Below are 18,076 nucleotides of genomic sequence, written 5' to 3'. Positions count from 1 at the left end.
CCCTAGAGCTCATGACTACCCCTGTTTTAAGTTTTCAGTATCAGGAATGTATTCCCTCCCATGGAGCAGACCGTCAGTCCAATCAGGGCAGTTGGTTTCCCCCATGACAGACGTGCCACTATTGCACCAGTTGGCTCATTTGGCCTGGCTGGCCAAATATAAGGCTTGCATTGTCCACTGTTGAGTATCTTCACTGGCGATTTCTCTTTCTCCCATTGAACTGCATGCAGAATGGCTTCTTCCAGCTTTCTGTCAGCTGGTCTACATGGAGGAGGTTATCAGCTCAGTTTCAGCAGGATTTCTCAGTGGCCTTGCAGCCCAAGTATGTGGAGTCTTCAGCAATAGGGTCTTACCATCTATTCTTGGTGGGAAACCAAGGTCCTTGGCAAAGGCTGGAGAGATGGCCTAGTGGTTAAGATGCGTTTCTGCAAAGCCTAAGGATCCTGGTTCAATTCTCCAGTACCCACATAAACTAGATACACAAGGGGATGCATGAGTCTGGAGTTCATTTGCAGTGGCTGGAGGCCCAGGTGCAACCATTCTCTCTAATAAATAAGTAAAAATAAAATTTAAAAAAATCATTTAAATGAAAAGTTAAATCACTCTGGACTGGAGTAAGACCCTACTCAAAAAAAAAAAAAAAGTAAATACAGCCAAATGCAAAAGTGGTGTATGCATCTGGCATACATTTGCAGTGGCACAAGATCCTGGTGTGCCTATACATGCATACACACATGCAAATACAGTTTTCTTTTTTTGAGGTAGGTTTTCACTCTAGTTCAGGCTGACCTAGAATTTACTATGTGGTCTCAGGGTGGCCTTGAACTCATGGCGATCCTCCTGCCTCTGCCTCCCGAATGCTGGGATTAAAGGCGTGCACTACCATGCCTGGCCCTAAATAAAATATTTTTTAAGTGTTAAAATATAGTGCTGGAGGCTGAAGAGATTGCTCAGTGGTTATGGCACTTACCTGTAAAGCCTAAAGACCCAGATTCAATTTCCCAGTACCCACATAAAGCCATATGGACAAGGTGGCACATATATCTGGAGGCCCTGGTGCACCCATTCAGTCTGTATCTGGCTCTTTCTCTCTCTCTCCCTCATAAGTAAATAAAAATCTTAAAACTTTAGCCAGGCGTGATGATGGTGGCATACTTAATCCCAGCACTCAATTGGCAGAGGTAGGAGAATCTCAGTGAGTTTGAGGCCACCCTGAGACTACATAGTGAATTCCAGATCAGCCTGGACAAGAGTGAGACCCTACCTTGAAACCCCTCCCCCCCCCCAAAGAAAATAGGGCTGGAAAGATAGCTTAGTAGTTAAGGCGCTTGTCTGTGAAGCCTAAGGACCCAGGTTCGATTCTCCAATACCCATGTTAGCCAGATGCCCAAGATGGCACATGTATCTGGAGTTGACTTGCAGTGCCTAGAGGCCTGGCATGCCCGCCCTTTCTTTCCTTCCTTCCTTCCTTACTATATATCTTCTTTCTCTCTCTCTCAAAATAAATACAACATTTTTTAAAAATAATCATAATAGCTGGGTGTGGTGGCGCACGCCTTTAATCCCAGCACTCGGGAGGCAGAGGTAGGAGGATCGCCATGCGTTCAAGGCCACCCTGAGACAACATAGTGAATTCCAGGTCAGCCTGAGCTAGAGAGAGACCCTACCTTGAAAAAACAAAATAAATAAATAATCATAAAATTATTTTTTTCTAAATATTTTATTTGTTTTGTATTTATGTTAAGACAGAGAGAGAGAAGGAGGGAGGGAGAGAGAAAGACAGACATAGAGAGAATGGGCAAGCCAGGGCCTCCAATCACTGCAAACAAACTCCAGACACATGCACCACCTTGTGCAGCTGGCTTATGTGGGTCCTGGGGAATTGAACCAAGGTCCTTTGGCTTTGTAGGTCAAGCACCTTAGCCACTAACTAAGCCACCCCTCCAGTCCAATAATAATATTTTAATTAATTGAAAATATACCTTTGGGCCTGGAGAGATGGCTTAGCAGTTAAAGCGTTTGCCTGCAAAGCCAAAGGACCCAAGTTCAGTTCCTCAGGACCTACAGATACACAAGGGTCGTGCACATGCATCTGGAGTTAGTTTGCAGTGGCTGGAGATCCTGGCACATTCATTCTTTCTCTATCTGCCTGCCTCCCTGCCCCCCCCTTAAGTAAAATTTTATTTATTTTTTTCTTTTGGTTTTTTGAAGTAGAGTTTCATGCTATCTCAGGCTGACCTGAAATTCACTATGTAGTCTCAGGATGACCTTGTCACGGTGATCCACCTACCTCTGCCTCCTGAGTGCTGGAATTAAAGGTGTCTGCCACCACACCCAGCTTAAAATATTTTTAAAAAATAGGCCAGGCGTGGTGGTGCACGCCTGTAATCCCAGCGCTGAGGAGGCAGAGGTAGGAGAATCACCATGAGTTCGAGGCCACCCTGAGACTACATAGGGAATTCCAGGTCAGCCTGGGCTAGAGTGAGACACTACATCAAAAAACAAAAAAATAAATAAATAAACCTTTGCATTTAATGTCTACTATACCTTATGAAAATAATGAGTTTTCTCAGCCGGACATGGTGGCACATGCCTTTAATCCCAGCACTTGGGAGGCAGAGGTAGGAAAGTTCGAGGCCACCCTGAGACTACATAGTGAATTCCAGGTCAGCCTGAGCTAGAGTGAGACCCTATCTTGAAAAACAAAAAAGGAAAGAATGACAATTTCTACCTTCACAAGTTTGTGATTTATGTTTTTGTTTTGTATTTTTACAGGGCTGAGGATTGAGGGTCTTGCATGTGCTAAGCAAGTACTTTACCATTGAGCTGACTGTATCCCCAATCCTTTCATTCTGAGACAGATCTCATGAAGTTGCCCAGGCTAACCTTTAACTCACTTTGCAACTTGAACTTTCCATCCTCCCACTTAGTCCACAAGTAGTTGTAGCTGGAACTATAAACCTGATGGACAATTTTCTTTTTGTTTTCTGTGGTGGGGAAGTGGGTGTGTATGCATATAGATGCATGTTCATGTGCTTATACAAGTACACATGTGCATGTACATGCATGAGATTGACTTCTGATGTCTTCCTCAATCACCCTCTACCTTATTTTGCCTGCTTGCTTGCTTGCTTGTTTGTTTTGAGGTAGGGTCTCACTGTAGCCCAGTCTGACTTGGAACTCACTGTGTGGTCCCAGGCTGGCCTCTTACAGCAATCGTCCTGCCTTTACCTCCTGAGTGCAGGGATTAAAGGCGTGGGACAACATGACTGGGCACCTTATTTTTTGAGACAGGGTTTCTCACTGGACCTGGAGCTCACTGATCAACTGGACTCATTAGCTAGCAAGCCCTAGGGATCTCTTGTCTCTACCTCCCCAGCTGTGAAATTATAGGTGCATGTGCCATCATTTTCAGCTTTATAGGGGTGCTGGGGATCTAAACTAGGGCCTCACACTTGTGCCTCAAGCACTTTATCACCTGAGGCATCTCTTCAGCTCTCTCTTCTTTGAGAGTTTCATGTAGCCCAGCTGACTTCACATTCAGTGCCAAGGATGACTTTGAACTGATCCTTCTGCTTCCACCTTCCAAATGCCCCACTACATCCTGCTACAGATTTTTTGGCTTTTTTAGCCTTTTTCCTGCTTTACATTTTACTTTTTGAGTTTTTATTTGTGATAGGTCTTTTGGGGTATTAATTTATTTTTGACAATTTCTTGCACATATATAGTATATTTTGATCAAATTCACTCACCATTGCCCTCTCTTCTTCTTTTTCCCATTCAACCTTTTTCTCTTCAAAACTAATCCCATTTCTGCTTTTGTGTGTGTGTCAATGAATTTAATTTGTGTTGCTTGCATGAATAAGGGGTTATTTTTCAGAGCATGTGCAACTTAACAGTGGCTATACCACTGGAGAAGATAACTCCCCATCCCTAACACATCTTTTTCTGGAATTTCTTAATTGCTAGTACATTTGTCAAAGATTTGGGTGATAATAGTAAACCCTTTGTTTTGGTTTAAAATCAGGAACTTGGTCCAGAAAGTTAATCTCTATCATTTGGGGTTTCTCCTTACTTGAACTAGCTGAAATAAATGACAAATTGTTCAGTCTCATTTCAGGCATCATTACTGTAAATAAGTGACCCTGTGTTAATCTAAAAATATCATTGGTTTGTCTCCTCTGCAACTAGCTCCCTTAAACAGCTGTTTTCTAGCACTATTGTATTACAATAGCAAGAACACTGCTACAACGCAGGTGGGGCATGTTTTAGTGTTACTGTTCATTCTGAATATGAAGCTTATATCAAGCTTTTAGAGGCATCCAGAGAGCTCTACCATTACAGGGTGTACTGCCTGCCTGATGCTTTTGATTCTGAGAAATAAGCAGAATATACACTTCAGATTGACTCCTTAGCTCTACATAAACCACATAAATCTTGTGTCCATCTTGACAGCCATCAGAGAAAGGCTTACATTATTCTATGTAGCAATAAATAATTCCCTCCTAATTTTCTTTATTATTTTTTTTCTAATTTTCTATTATGAGTATGCCCACCATAGCTGAGCCACAAATTTATTGGAGAACATTAGAGGAGTTATTTATGGAATAAGGATGAGCCACCCTCCTGGCTTTATGAAATCCAAAGAATTAACAGATTCCTTAATTTTGATTTCACAGAATCATCCTGATATCGCAAATAAATTGGCTACTTGTCCCTTCAATGCTCGCCACCAGGTTCCAAGGGCTGAAATCAGTCATCATATCTCACGCTGTGATGACAAGAGTTGTATAGAGCAGGATGTGGGTAAGCCTGACTAGCTAAAATGTTAACAGTACTAGAACTGACTCCTTCAAGTGTGTATTGTGCTACATTGTGAGCTGGAATTCTGCCTTCCATCTTTTTGTTGTTGTTGTTTGTTTTTTGTTTTTTCGAGGTAGGGTCTCACTCTAGCCCAGGCTGACCTGGAGTCCACTGTGTAGTCTCAGGGTGATCTTGAACTCAAGGCAATCCTCCTCCCTCTGCCTCCTGAGTGCTGGGATTAAAGGCGTGCACCACCATGCCTGGCTTTTTTTTTTTCTTTTTTTGCCTTCCACTTTATTAAAAGAACAGTATATTTTCTGTCTCTGAGATTTTTTATGTCATACTATCAGTAGGTTGTTAGATTGTATATGGATTGTATGGTTTCCTTATATGCACAAAACTCTGGACTAAATCTCCAGCATTAAGTAAATCAGATGTGAAGACATTCTCCTGTAATCCCAGCACTCAGGGTAAAGGCAGGAGAATCAAGGAATTCAAGGTCATTCTTGGCTACATAATGAATATGAGACTAGCCAGGGATACATGCAGCCTTCTCACAATCAGTCTATATATATATTCTTTTTATTGCCATAAATAGTTTGTCTTTGTTTCTGCTTCTCTTTCTTGTCTTCTGTCCATTTTTATGCTAACTACGTTAGTAACAAAACAGCCTTTTCTGAGTAATTTAGCAGTCTCTCCTTAATATGCCATATCTCTGTCTTATAGTCAACCAAACCAGGAACCTTGGACAAGAGACTCTGGCTGAGAGCACATGGCAGTGCCCTCCTTGTGATGAAGACTGGGATAAAGGTGAAATGCCTCTACATCTTTTTTTGTTGTTGTTGTTTTGTTTTGTTTTTCGAGATAGGGTCTCACGCTAGTCCAGGCTGACCTGTAATTCACTATATAGTCTCAGGGTGGCCTCGAACTCACGGCGATCCTCCTACCTCTGCCTCCTGAGTGCTGGGATTAAAGGCGTGCACCACCACGCCTGGCCTTTTTCTTTTTTTTTTTTTAAATCAACAATTTCCATACTTTCAGACAATAAACCATTATAAAATTCCTTCCCCTCCCCCTCCCCCAATCTATCTTTTCCTTCACTATGTCTAAATCTCAAGTTATTTGTTTAAGACAGAAGGAAACTTTTCCTTTTTTATGAACATACCATGTTGTTCAGAACGCCATATTTTTAGTGAGCCCCAAAATGAGTACATTTGTATCACTGTGCAGGTACATAAAACAGCCTATTCCTCTTTATTGGAAAAAGTGCTTCTTTACATCTGCCTTTTCTCGTAAATTGTGTTGTGCCATCTGTGTTTGATTGTTATAAGGCACATTTATTATTATTTATGGCTCTTGTGTTTATATCCTTCAATTAAATTCCTGCTTCTATGTCACTTAGGCAGGGGTACTCCATCAATTTTTACTTGCATTCCAAACTTTAGGTGTATTATTTCTCATCTTACAAATGCAACTAGCAATGACTGGTGTCTTATCTAGTTTTATCACAAACTGTTTTGCTTCCTTTGGCAGATTTGTGGGAACAGACCAGCACCCCATTTGTCTGGGGCAGAGCTAATTTCTCTGGCAACAACAGGTAAATGCAATGGTCTTATTCTCACTCCTACCTCACAAAATCTAAGTGCCCTGTTACAAAAAAGAAAAAGGCCACGATCTTTCCTGAGAATGTTCTTGGATGGTACTCTACTGCAGATTATTTTGGTGGTGCTTTTTTCTTATTTATTCCTTGATACAAGATGATGATCTTTGTGCTAATGTTTATCACTGAAAGCATAGCAATATTACCTATAGTCTTATAGGGAAGACATTAGCACCAGGCATTCTTGGTTGGCTTGTTTTTTGTTTTTTACATTTTTTAAATTTTTATTTATTGGCAAAGAGAAAGAATGAAAATGGAAGCTGGTTGTGGTGGTGCACACCTTTAATCCTAACGGTTGGGGAGGCAAAGGGAGGAGGGCTGCTGTGAGTTCAAGGCCACCCTAAGACTACATAGTGAATTCCAGGTCAGCCAAAAAAAAAAAAATGAGAATGGGCACACTAAGACCTCTTGGCACTGCAGACATCTCTAGATGAATGTGCTGCTTTGTACATCTGGCTTTATGGTATGTGAGTACTGGGAACTGGACACTGGGCCAGCAGTCTTTGCAAGCACCTGCCTTTCACTCTTGAGCCACCTCCCCATAACTGTACCAAGCATTCTTAGGTCTTGCTTGCTTCATTTGCATTATTTGAAGACTTCACACACAAAATCTGAGGAGATGGCTTAGTGGATATGGTGCTCACAGCACGAAGCATGAGAACCAGAGTTGTGATGTTCAACACTCATGTAAATATCAGAGGACATGGCAGCCAGCCTGTAGTCCCAAGTTTGGGAGGTAAAGACAGGGTCCGTGAGCCAAACTGGAAAGTTAGCAAGCTCTGGGTTCAGGTGAGAGACCCTGGCTCTGTAATTAAAGTGAAGAACCATAAAGGAAGACACCTGCTGTCAACTTCTGGTTTCCACACATGGAAGTATACATACATGTGCACACATATACAAGTACACATACAAAAGAAGTTCTCCAGCTTTACCATTTAGATCACTTTTACTTTAGATAGCTCGTGTCTGCTGGGAGGAGGAGTCTGGATTGTTCTTTGAGTTTGGGAAATCCAAAGTAAGTACTGGGTAAGAAAGAAAATGACTACTCTTCCTATTAATTTTTGTATCCAGTTCAAAACCAAGATTTCTCATTTCCCAACATTCAAACCTTAGAAGATAACTTTCAGACCAAACTAAGACTATAACCAGATTATAAAATGAAGGAGGTCTGGAGAAGATGGCTTAGCAGTTAAGGCATTTGCCTGCAAAGCCAAAGGACCCCGCTTTGATTCCCCAGGACCCACATAAGCCAGATGCACAAGGAGGCACATACATCTGGAGTTCATTTGCAGTGGCTGGAGGCCCTGGCACGCTCCTCTGTCTTCCATCTCTCTCTCCCTCTTTCTCTCTCTCAAATAAATAAATAAATAAAATATATTTTTAAAAAATAATAAAATTAAGGAATAATCAGGCATGATAGCTTACACATTTTATTCCAGCATTCAGGAGACTGAGGTAGAAGGATCACTGTGAGTTCAGTGCTAACCTGAGACTACATAGTGGATTCCAGGTCAGCCTGGGCTATACTAAGACCCTATCTCAAAACAAAAAAAAAGGAAGAAGGAATAAAATGCTGGATATTTTTTCCTTTTTTAAAATATTTTTTAAAGATTGATTTATTTATTTGAAGGAGAGAAGGAGAGAAAGAGAGTGGAAGAATGGGTGTCCTGTGGACTCCAGCCACTGCAAATGAACTCCAGACTCATGAGCCACCAACTCCAAACTCATGAGTCACCATGTGCATCTGGCTTACATGGGTTCTGGGAAATCAAACCTGGGTTCTTAGGTTTCACAAGCAACTGCCTTAACCACTAAGCAGTCTCTCCAGCCCTTCTTTTGGTTGGTTGGTTGGTTAGTTTTGTTTTTTAAGTAGGTTCCACTCTAGCCCAGGATGACCTGGAACTCTGTAGTTCCAGGCTGGACTCAAACTCACTGCCATCCTTCCACCTCTGCCTCCCGAGTCAACACTTTAAAGGCATGTGCCACCAAGCCTAGCAATAGATGCTGAAAAATAATTTTGAAAAATAATTCACTTACTTATTTACAGGGACAGAGAGAGGCTGAGTACACCAGGGCTTCTAACCACTGCAAATTAATTGAGATGCATGAACTACATTGTGCATCTGGCTTTAGTGGGCACTGGTAAATTGAACCTAGGGCCTTAGGCTTTGTAGGCAGGTGCCTCACTGTGTCATTGCTCCAACCCTTTTGGTGTTTTGGTGGGTTTTGTTTTGTTTTAGTTTGGTTTGGTTTTTCTTTCTCTTTTTCCTTTTTTGACAACTTACATAATTGTAGATAAGAACCCATGGTAATTCCCTCCCTCCTGCCTCCACTTTCTACTTTGAAACTCCACTCTCCATTGTACCCCTTCCCCCTCTCAACCAGTCTCTCTCATTTTCATGTCGTCATCTTTTCCTCCTATTATGATGGTTTTTTTGTCTAGAGGAGCACATTGCAAGGAGTCCTACCCTTCCTTTGGCTCTTACATTTTTTTCCTCCACCACTGTAATAGGGTCCACAGTGGACCCTGAGACTTGGAATATGTGATAGAGATATTTCAGTGCTGAGCACTTCTCTGTCACTTCTTCTCAGCACCAGCCTTCTGAATCATCCCAAGGTTACTGCCATCTGAAAAGAGAAGCTTCTCTAACCAAAAGTGAGAGTAGCATTAATATATGGGTATAAACATTAAGAGAAGTACTTAGTGGGAAGTTTGGTGAGCAGAATATATACATTTAGCCAGACACCAACAGACGTTACACCTCTAGAGCTCATGACTACCCCTGATGTAGGTTTTCAGTATCAGAGATGTATTCCCTCCCTTTGGGTGGGCCTCCAGTACAATTAGAGGGCAGTTGGTTTCCCCCATAACAGACATGCCACTGTTGCACCTGTTGGCTCATTTGGCCTGGCTGGCCAAATATAAGGCTTGCAGTGTCCACTGTTGAGTATCTTCACTGGTAATAATTCTCCCTCCCGTTGAACTGCATGCAGCATGGCTTTTTCCAGCTTTCTATGAGCTGGTCTACATGGAGGAGGTTTCCAGCTCAGCTACAGCAGGATTTCTCAGTGGCCTTCCAGCCCAAGTATGTGGAGTCTTCAGCAATAGGGTCTTACCATCTATTCATGGTGGGAAACCAAGGGCCTCAGCAATGGCCTATAATGTTTTGGGGACATCAGGGACCTCTCTGGCCAACAGCTCACTGGAAGGTATCCTATCCCTGGCACTGAATTTTTTTTCTAATAACAATTAAAGGCTCCTGAGTGTTCCATTGTCCAAAAAAGTAGGTTTCCATATGACTTATTTATATCCTCGTAGATTTGATTAGCCCTCCCCCCACCTTTCCTTTACTCAGTCTCTTCTGACCTCACTTAGGCCTTTCCACCCCCATTAATCTGTTCTTCTACTTACATATACACAATACCATTCTATTAAGGCCCTCCTTCCTTTCTATTCCCTTTATGTCCCCTTTCTAGCTTACTGGCTCCTGCCACTGAGTTTATTCCTACTTACATAGAAATTCAATCACTAAGTATAATCCTTTCTACATCCATCCACTTTCCTGAAAACTTGACAATTTCATTTTTCTTTACTACTGAGTAGAGAGCTCCATTTATATAAATGTGCCACATCATTATCCACTCATCAACTGAGAGACACCTAGGTTACATTTCCTAGCTACTGTGAGTACAGCGGCAATAAACATGGTTAAACAAGTATTTCTCAGATAGTGAGACAAGTCCTTAAGATATGTATGCCTAGGAGTGGTATAGCTGGGTCATGGTAAATCTATTTTTAGCTGTCTCAGGAACCTCCACACTGATTTCCGCAACGGCTGGGCCAGATTGCATTCCCAACAGTGTAGAACAGTTCCACTTTTACCACATCCTCACCAGCATTTATAGTCATTATAGCCATTTATTTTCAAGATGGTAGCCATTCTGACAGAAGTGAGATGGAATCTCAACGTAAGTTTTAATCTGCATTTCCCTGATGGCTAGGGATGTAGAACACTTTTCAGATATATGTCATCTGCTTATTGTTTGTTTGTTTGTTTTCTAGGTAGGGTTTTACTCTAGTCCAGGCTGACCTGGAATTCACTATGTAGTCTTAGGGTGGCCTGGAACTCATGGTGATCTTCCTACCTCTGCCTCTTGAGTGCTGAGATTAAAGGGATGTGCCACCACGTCCAGCTTGTATTTCTTCTTTTGAGAACTCTCATTTTGTTCCATAGCCCTTTTTTTTTAATTTTTTTGTTCATTTTTATTTATTTATTTGAGAATGACAGAGAGAGAGAGGCAGATAGAGAGAGAATGGGTGCACCAGAGCCTCCAGCCACTGCAAACGAACTCCAGATGCGTGCGCCCCCTTGTGCATCTGGCTAACGTGGGTCCTGGGGAATTGTGCCTTGAACCGGGGTCCTTAGGCTTCACAGGCAAGCGCTTAACCACTAAGCCATCTCTCCATCTTAGGACTGCTTTCATTGTGTCCCAAAAAATCTTGCCGGGCGTAGTGGTGCACACCTTTAATCCCAGCACTGGGGAGGCAGAGGTAGGAGGATCACCGTGAGTTTGAGGCCACCCTGAGACACCGTAGTGAATTCCAGGTCAGCCTGGGCTAGAGTGAGACCCTACCTCGAAAAAGCAAAAAAAAAAAAAAAAAAAAAAAATCTTGCTTTGTTGTGTTCTCATTATCATTTGATTCTATGATTTTTTTTATTTCCTTCTTGATTTCTTCATTGGCCCATTCATCATTTAGTAGTCTATTGTTTTATTTTCTATGATTTTGTGTATGCACTATAGCTTTTCTTACCATTGAACTGTAGTTTGATCCCATTGTGATCAGATAGAGTGTAAGGAATTACTTCAATTTTCTTGTATTTGTTAAAATTTGCTTTGTGTCCAAATATATGGTCTATTTTATAGAATGTCCATGTGCTGCTGAAAATAATGTGTGTGCTGCAGCATTTGGATGAAATGTCCTATATATATCTGTTAGGTCCATTTGTTCTATAATCTCATTTAATTCAGATACATCTCTGGTTTTTGTTTGTTTGTTTGGGGGGAATTTTTTGTTTGTTGTGGGGTTTTTTTGTGTGTGTATGTATTTTGCCTGGATAATCTGTCAGTTGATGAGAGTAAGGTGTTGAAGTCACCCACTACAAGTGTTTTTGGTATTATCTGTGATCTTAGTTCTCATAGCCATTGATGAAATTGGGAGCCCCGATGCTAGGTGCATATATGTTTACAATTGTAATGTCCTTCTGTTGGAGTGTTCCTTTAGTCAATATAAAGTGACCTTCCTTATCTTTATCCTAACTAATGTTGGTCTAAAGTCTAACCTGTCACATATTAGGATAGCAACCCCTGCTTGTTTTCTAGGCCCATTTGCTTGGAACACCGTTGTCCAACCTTTCACTCTAAGATAGTGTCCATCTTTTATGGAAAAGTGAGTTTCTTGGAGGCAACAGATTGAAGGATCTTGCTTTGTTTTTTGTTTTTGTTTTGTTTTGTTTTGTTTTGTTTTGTTTTGTTTTGTTTTGTTTTGTTTTGTTTTGTTTTGTTTTGTTTTGTTTTTGAGGTAGGGTTTCACGATAGTCCAAGCTGACCTGGAATTCACTGTATGGTTTCAGGGTGGCCTCAAACTCATGGTGATCCTCCTACCTCTGCCACCTGGTCTTCTCATTTAGATATTCTTTTCTCTCCTTCATTCATTCTACTGGTAAGATTTTCTACAGAGTTTTTTTGACTGACTGTTTTTTTCCTTGCTATTATTTCTGACTGGTTTTTCTTTATTATTTCTATTTCCTTATTCATGTCTTGAATTGACCTCCTTATTTCATTAAATTGGTTTCCTGTGTCTTTGATTCCTTTGATTTCCTCGAGTATTTTTTTCTTTGAGCATATTCATAATCATTCTTTTGAAATCTTTTTCAGGCATTTCCTCTAAATCAGCCTCACAGGAGGTCATTTTTGATGGATTTGTACTTTTTGATGGATTTATATCATCTTGATTTTTTTGTGTTTCTTATATATAATATAGAGATTTTTGTATCTGGAATTAATTTAATGCTTGGGTTTTCTAGTTATCTGCAGTATTATTAGATGTATCAATCAATCTGATGTTATATATCTTCAGGGTAGGCATTTAAGGTGCTGGGTGTGGCTCTTAAGACTCTCAGAGTAATCACAGAAGTGACCCTAGGTGTCAGGTTTGTTTGCTATGAGAGTGTTCTATAGGGTGTGTAGAAAGAAATACAGGCAAATTCTAAAATTTAACTGAACAATATACATATTCAATGAAAACCAGCACTGAGTATTTATGCAAGAGTATGTATTACAACAAACAGATCCTCTAGCAAAGTCACAGTCCCTAAGGATGTGTGTTGCCCCACACCCTTAATCCTATCAACTAGGAGGCTGAGATTTCTGATCTATAGAGGATTCCAAGGTCAGCTTGTGACCTAGTAAGAGCCTGCCCCAGTGAGCAACAGAAGAGGAGACAAAGGCACTGTATATCAGGAAGCAAAAAATGACAAGCCCAAAATACAGCTTATTTAAGAATGGCAAATCTGGGCTGGAGAGATTGCTTAGTGGTTAAGGTGCTTGCCCCTGAAGCCTAAGGACCCAGGTTCAATTCCCCAGGACCAACGTAAGCCAAATGCACAAGGGGCATGTGCATCTGGAGTTCATTTGCAGTGGCTAGAGGCCTATTCTCTCTTCCTCTCTCTATCTCTGCCTCCTCCTCTCTCTCTCTCAAATAAATAAATAAAAATTTTTAAATTTAAATTAAATTTAAAAAAATGGCAAATCTATCCATCAATCAAATTTAACACATAATTTACCCTGACATGGAAAATGCAATTAGCACTTCCAATGCAAGCCTTTATACCAGGTTTTTTTGGCAGGTACTGATCTGGTATAATCCCAGTTACATTTTGGGATGGCTTTGGTCTGGCCTGCTTGGATCCCTCTTTGCTGTGTTATGGGCTCAGATCAGCTGTCTGGGTCGGTGGGTCACTGCTCTGATATCCTGTGCCTATGCCAGGCACTGTGTAGCTGAATTCCCTTCCCCAGGTATCTGGTGCTTGCTGGCGCTTGCACTGGTGGTCAGTGAAGGGGAGGCTGTGGATGGTGGCTAAAATTCTCCTGCTGATCCTTATGATCTTCCTCCTCACGAGCTGCTGTGCTGGTCCCTGCTGTCCTCCCCTTCACATTTTTGAGTTTGTGAGGAGGCTGGTGTGAGTGGAAAATCCTCTCACCTGGCTTTTCCTGTAGCTCAGGCTGAGCCTGGTAGCCGTGGCCACGCAGACCTGATACCACTGCTGCTGGAGCTGCTTCTGCCTGCTAATGTGGTCTGTAGATACTCTGGATCTCTCCTGATTCTCTGCTGTGGTTGATAATTTTTTAATGCACCTCACTTTTTAGTAGAAGTGTATTTTGCCGGGTTTTGTTTGTTTACTTTTTCTCCCCTAGGCTGCTTTGACATGGTTCTTAAGCTGCCATCTTAACCAGAAGTCCTGGTTTGGTTTTTCAAAGTAGGGTTTTACTGTGGCTCAGGCAGACCTGGAATTTACTATGTACTCTCTGGCTATCCTTGAACTCACAGCGATCCTCCTACTTCTGCCTCCCGAGTGCTGGAATGACTTTCTAAGTTTTTTTCTTACTGCATACAATATAGCATGCACTTAAAATTTACTGACACCAGCCGGGCGTGGTGGCACACACCCACTCGGGAGGCAGGCAGAGGTAGGAGGCCGTGAGTTCAAGGCCACCCTGAGACTACAGAGTTAATTCCAGGTCAGCCTGGACCAGAGTGAGACCCTATCTCGAAAAAAAAAAAAAAAAAGAATTTACTGACACCAGGCACAGTGGCACATGCCAGAGCACTCGGAAGGCACAGATAGGAGGATTGCTGTGAGTTCAAGGCCACCCTGAGACTACATAGTGAATTCCAGGTCAGGCTGGGCTGGAGCAAGATTCTACCTTGAAAAGAAAAAAAGATAGAAAAACTTAAAAGATGAATTCTACCAGTTACATTTTAATTTTATGTCAGTTCTAAGAAGTTTGTCACTTTTAAGTTGAATAGTATTTTATTTTCTCATTTATTGAGTTGATGATCCTGTCATTCTGCTAAGCAGTAGATGGCATTGCCGTTTATCTCGATTTCTAGAAAATGAAAATGGTTGGCCCTATCTTAATGCCTATGCAGAATAGGGAACGTTCCTAAGAAATGGTAATCGTTATTGCAGAAATGTTTTGTTTTTTTAAATATGGAATGCCTTCATGAATTTGGATGTCATCCTTGTACAAGGGCCATGCTAATCTTCTCTGTATTGTTCCAATTTTAGTATATGTGCTGCCGAAGTGAGTGCAGGAATGTTTTGATTTGAAATGTATTTACATTTCATATTATTATAGGTGGTGGTTTTCACCCAGATTAAATATACATGCCAATTATTTAGTGTGTGCCTAACAGAAGAATACAGATATGGTGACATAATCAAATTCTTGTTGTGTTTGCTTGCTTTTGCAGTTCTGCGAGCAACATAGTTACAGAACATAAGAGTAATCTGGCTTCAGGCATGCGAGTTCCCAAATCTCTGCCATATGTTCTGCCATGGAAAAATAGTAAGTAAGATAGAGGCAGAATGCTTCTCTCTTCAGTGAGACAAAAACATTTGGTCAGATTATTCAGACATGTTTAATCTTAATCTGAACTTGAAAGTGCTTCTGTAAATTTTGTATACAACACACCGTGTATACTTCAACCTACTCCTTCCTCTGTTTACAAACAAGAAACTGTGAACAATAAACCTCAAGATCAAGAGGCTGGGGAATTAATTATTCAGTGGGTAAAATGCTTACCTTGCAAGAATTATAACCTGAGTTTGATCCCTAGTACCCACATAAATACCAGGCATGGAGGCACATATTTGTAAACCAGCACTGGGGATTCAGAAACAGAAGGATCCCTGAGTTCACTAGTTAGCCAATAATGGGACAAAATACCTGACAAGTATCAGTTTAAAGGTAGCTGGGCATCATGATGTATGCCTTTAATCCCAGCACTCAGGAGGTAGAGGTAGGAGGATTGCCATGAGTTCGAGGCCACCCTGAGACTACATAGTGAATTCCAGATCAGCCTGAGCTAGAGTGAAACCCTACCTCGGGGAAAAAAAAAAAAAAAAAAAGTTTAAAGGAAAAAGGGTTTGTTTCAGTTTACAGTTCCAGATTATTTTCCATAATGGCAGGAAAGGTATGGCAGTAGGAACTTGAGGCAACTGGCCACATTCAGTCCTTGGGGCGGAAGCTAAAAGCAATGAATGCTACTGTTCAATAAGCTTTCTGCTTTCTTTTTATTGACAACATCTGTAATTACAGACAATAAATCATAATAATTCCCTCCCCCCACACACTTTCCCCTTCACCACTCCACTCTCCATCATATCTCCTCCCACTCTCAATCAGTCATTCCTTTATTTTGATGTCATCATCTTTTCCTCCTATTGTACTGGCCATTTTGTGTCTGGACAATTGCATTGTAAGCAGTCCTACCCTTCCTTTGGCTCTTACATTCTTGCTGCCCTCTTCTGCAATGGACCCTAAGCTTTGGAAGGTGTGATAGAAATATTTCAGTGCTGAGCACTCCTCTGTCACTTCTTCTCAACACTGTGGTACCTTTTGAGTCATCCCAGAAGTCACCACCATCTGAAAAGAGAAGCTTCTCTAACCAAAGTGAGAGTAGCATTGATATATGGGTATGAACATTAAGAAAAGTGTTTACCAGGCAGTTTGGTGAGCATAATAAATGCGTTTGTTTAGCAAGACACCAACAGGCATTACCCCTAAGGGCTCATGACTTTCCCCATCATAGGTTTTTGTATCAAGCATGTATTCCCTTCCATGGAGTGGACCTCCAGTCCAATTAGAAGTGGTTGGTTTCCCCCATAACAGACATGCCACTATTGTACCCATTGGCTCACTTGGCCAGGCTGGCCAAACTTAAGGCTTGCAGTGTCTACTGTTGTTTATCTCCACGGATGACTTCTGTCTCTCCCACTGAGCTGCATGTTGTGTAGCTTTTTCCAGATTTCTGTGAGCTGGTCTACATGGAGGAGGTTTTCAGCTCAGCTCCAGCAGGATTTCTCAGTGACCTTGTAGCCCAAGTATGTGGAGTCTCCAGCAGTAGGGTCTTAACATCTATTCCTGGTGGGAAACCAAGAGCCTTGGCAATGGCCCGTAATGTTTTGGGGGCGTCAGGGACCTCTCAGGCCAACAACTCATTGGTAGGTATCCCATCTTGGCACTGAAAATTTTCTAGTAACAATCTTGGCTTCTGAGTGTGACATGGTCCAAAAAAGTAGATTTCCATATGACTTTTTCATACCCTCTTAGATGTTTAAGTGCAACATCACAGAAACCAAAAGCCATATTTCTGAGATGATCACTAACAGCAAATACTAAGAATAAACGTGCGGGCCAATAAAAAGAATATTGGCTTCTTGCTAGGAAGAAAGCTAGGAGAATCACTGTGAGTTCTAGGCCACCCTGAGACTACATAGTGAATTCCAAGTCAGCCTGGGCTAGAGTGAGACCCTATCTCGAAAAATCAAAAAATAAATAAATAAAAGCTTGAAAGGTAAAGGACCATTTTCCCATTGTTCTAAATGGAATCCAGCCACTAATTTTGATTCTTCTGTTTTTTTTTATATTACTATTCTATGTACCTTAGAAATAAGTAATTTGTGTTTAGTAAACATTGAGAATGGAGTGAATTTCAATTGCCATGGTATGCTTATTTTGAAATATTTTTACTTGTAGGTGGAAATACACAGTAACTGAACATCGTTCTCAAGTAAGTGCTTCAATTTCATTTCACTATCTTTTTAGATGGTAGCAAGACTTAACTGGACAGAAAGTAATTTGGATCCAATTTTCTTTCAGATTATGATGTCAAATTAAAGCTATGAGTATGCATGTGTTTTTAAGTATATAGCCTCTATATTATTCATTAGTGTTTAAACACTAATGAATAGGCATTTGCTAGTTAAATTAGAATTCTGTTAACATGCTAGGTTCTTTTTCCATGACATTAGTACACATTGCCTACTTACGTCATCAAAGTTGCATTTCAGATCTACCATGTCTCTTGTAATGGACTGCAGCTTAATCAGACAGTTGTGCTTCACTGCTCTGCAGTTCTTTCTCTGCAGTACAGTTGAATGATTCTCATTTAAATATCTGTACTCTTTTTAATGGGTATTTAAAAGATTTTTGGTCTCTCAAGAGCCTTGCTCTGTTAATATTACCTATTTGATTTAGCAGACCCTCATGACATTTGTATGAAGAGAACAAAATCTTTTTACAAATGAGAGGCTGTCCTATGTGCCTATGGCATAGCTAAGATTGATACTTCAAGGGCTGGCTTAGCTGAGGTTGCCCAGCCATACTGCTTGTCAGGTATAAGAGTATAATTTAACTGTCTTACAGTAGTAGTCCTTCAGTGAGTATTGGATGAATGAATAATTGATCTGTTGCTTTCTAGTCTCTCTCTAAATAGTGGCCCCAGTTAAATCTCTGTTAGTATTCATCCTTACCAAAATTAATATT

General features: G+C 41.0%; 1 protein-coding gene and 1 non-coding gene across 2 annotated transcripts in view; one reads left to right on the top strand and one right to left on the bottom strand.

Moving 5' to 3' along the window:
• Window positions 1–18,076, top strand: part of Gtsf1 (gametocyte specific factor 1) — a 29,680-nt gene that overhangs the window by 8,596 nt on the left and 3,008 nt on the right. The window contains exons 3-7 of the mRNA XM_004649930.2: window positions 4,680–4,806; window positions 5,530–5,613; window positions 6,337–6,400; window positions 15,000–15,094; window positions 17,288–17,321. Coding sequence (XP_004649987.1) covers window positions 4,680–4,806; window positions 5,530–5,613; window positions 6,337–6,400; window positions 15,000–15,094; window positions 17,288–17,304 — 387 coding nt within the window. The 3' untranslated portion in view covers window positions 17,305–17,321. The remainder of the gene's footprint in view (window positions 1–4,679; window positions 4,807–5,529; window positions 5,614–6,336; window positions 6,401–14,999; window positions 15,095–17,287; window positions 17,322–18,076) is intronic.
• Window positions 14,731–14,838, bottom strand: LOC123461830. The gene has a single exon (XR_006637895.1). It is a non-coding gene; the product is annotated as a U6 spliceosomal RNA (small nuclear RNA).

The sequence above is a fragment of the Jaculus jaculus genome, chromosome 6 (assembly GCF_020740685.1).
Source record: "Jaculus jaculus isolate mJacJac1 chromosome 6, mJacJac1.mat.Y.cur, whole genome shotgun sequence".
In the NCBI taxonomy this organism is placed as follows: Eukaryota; Metazoa; Chordata; class Mammalia; order Rodentia; family Dipodidae; genus Jaculus; species Jaculus jaculus.
This window is presented reverse-complemented; position numbering and strand designations above follow the sequence as displayed.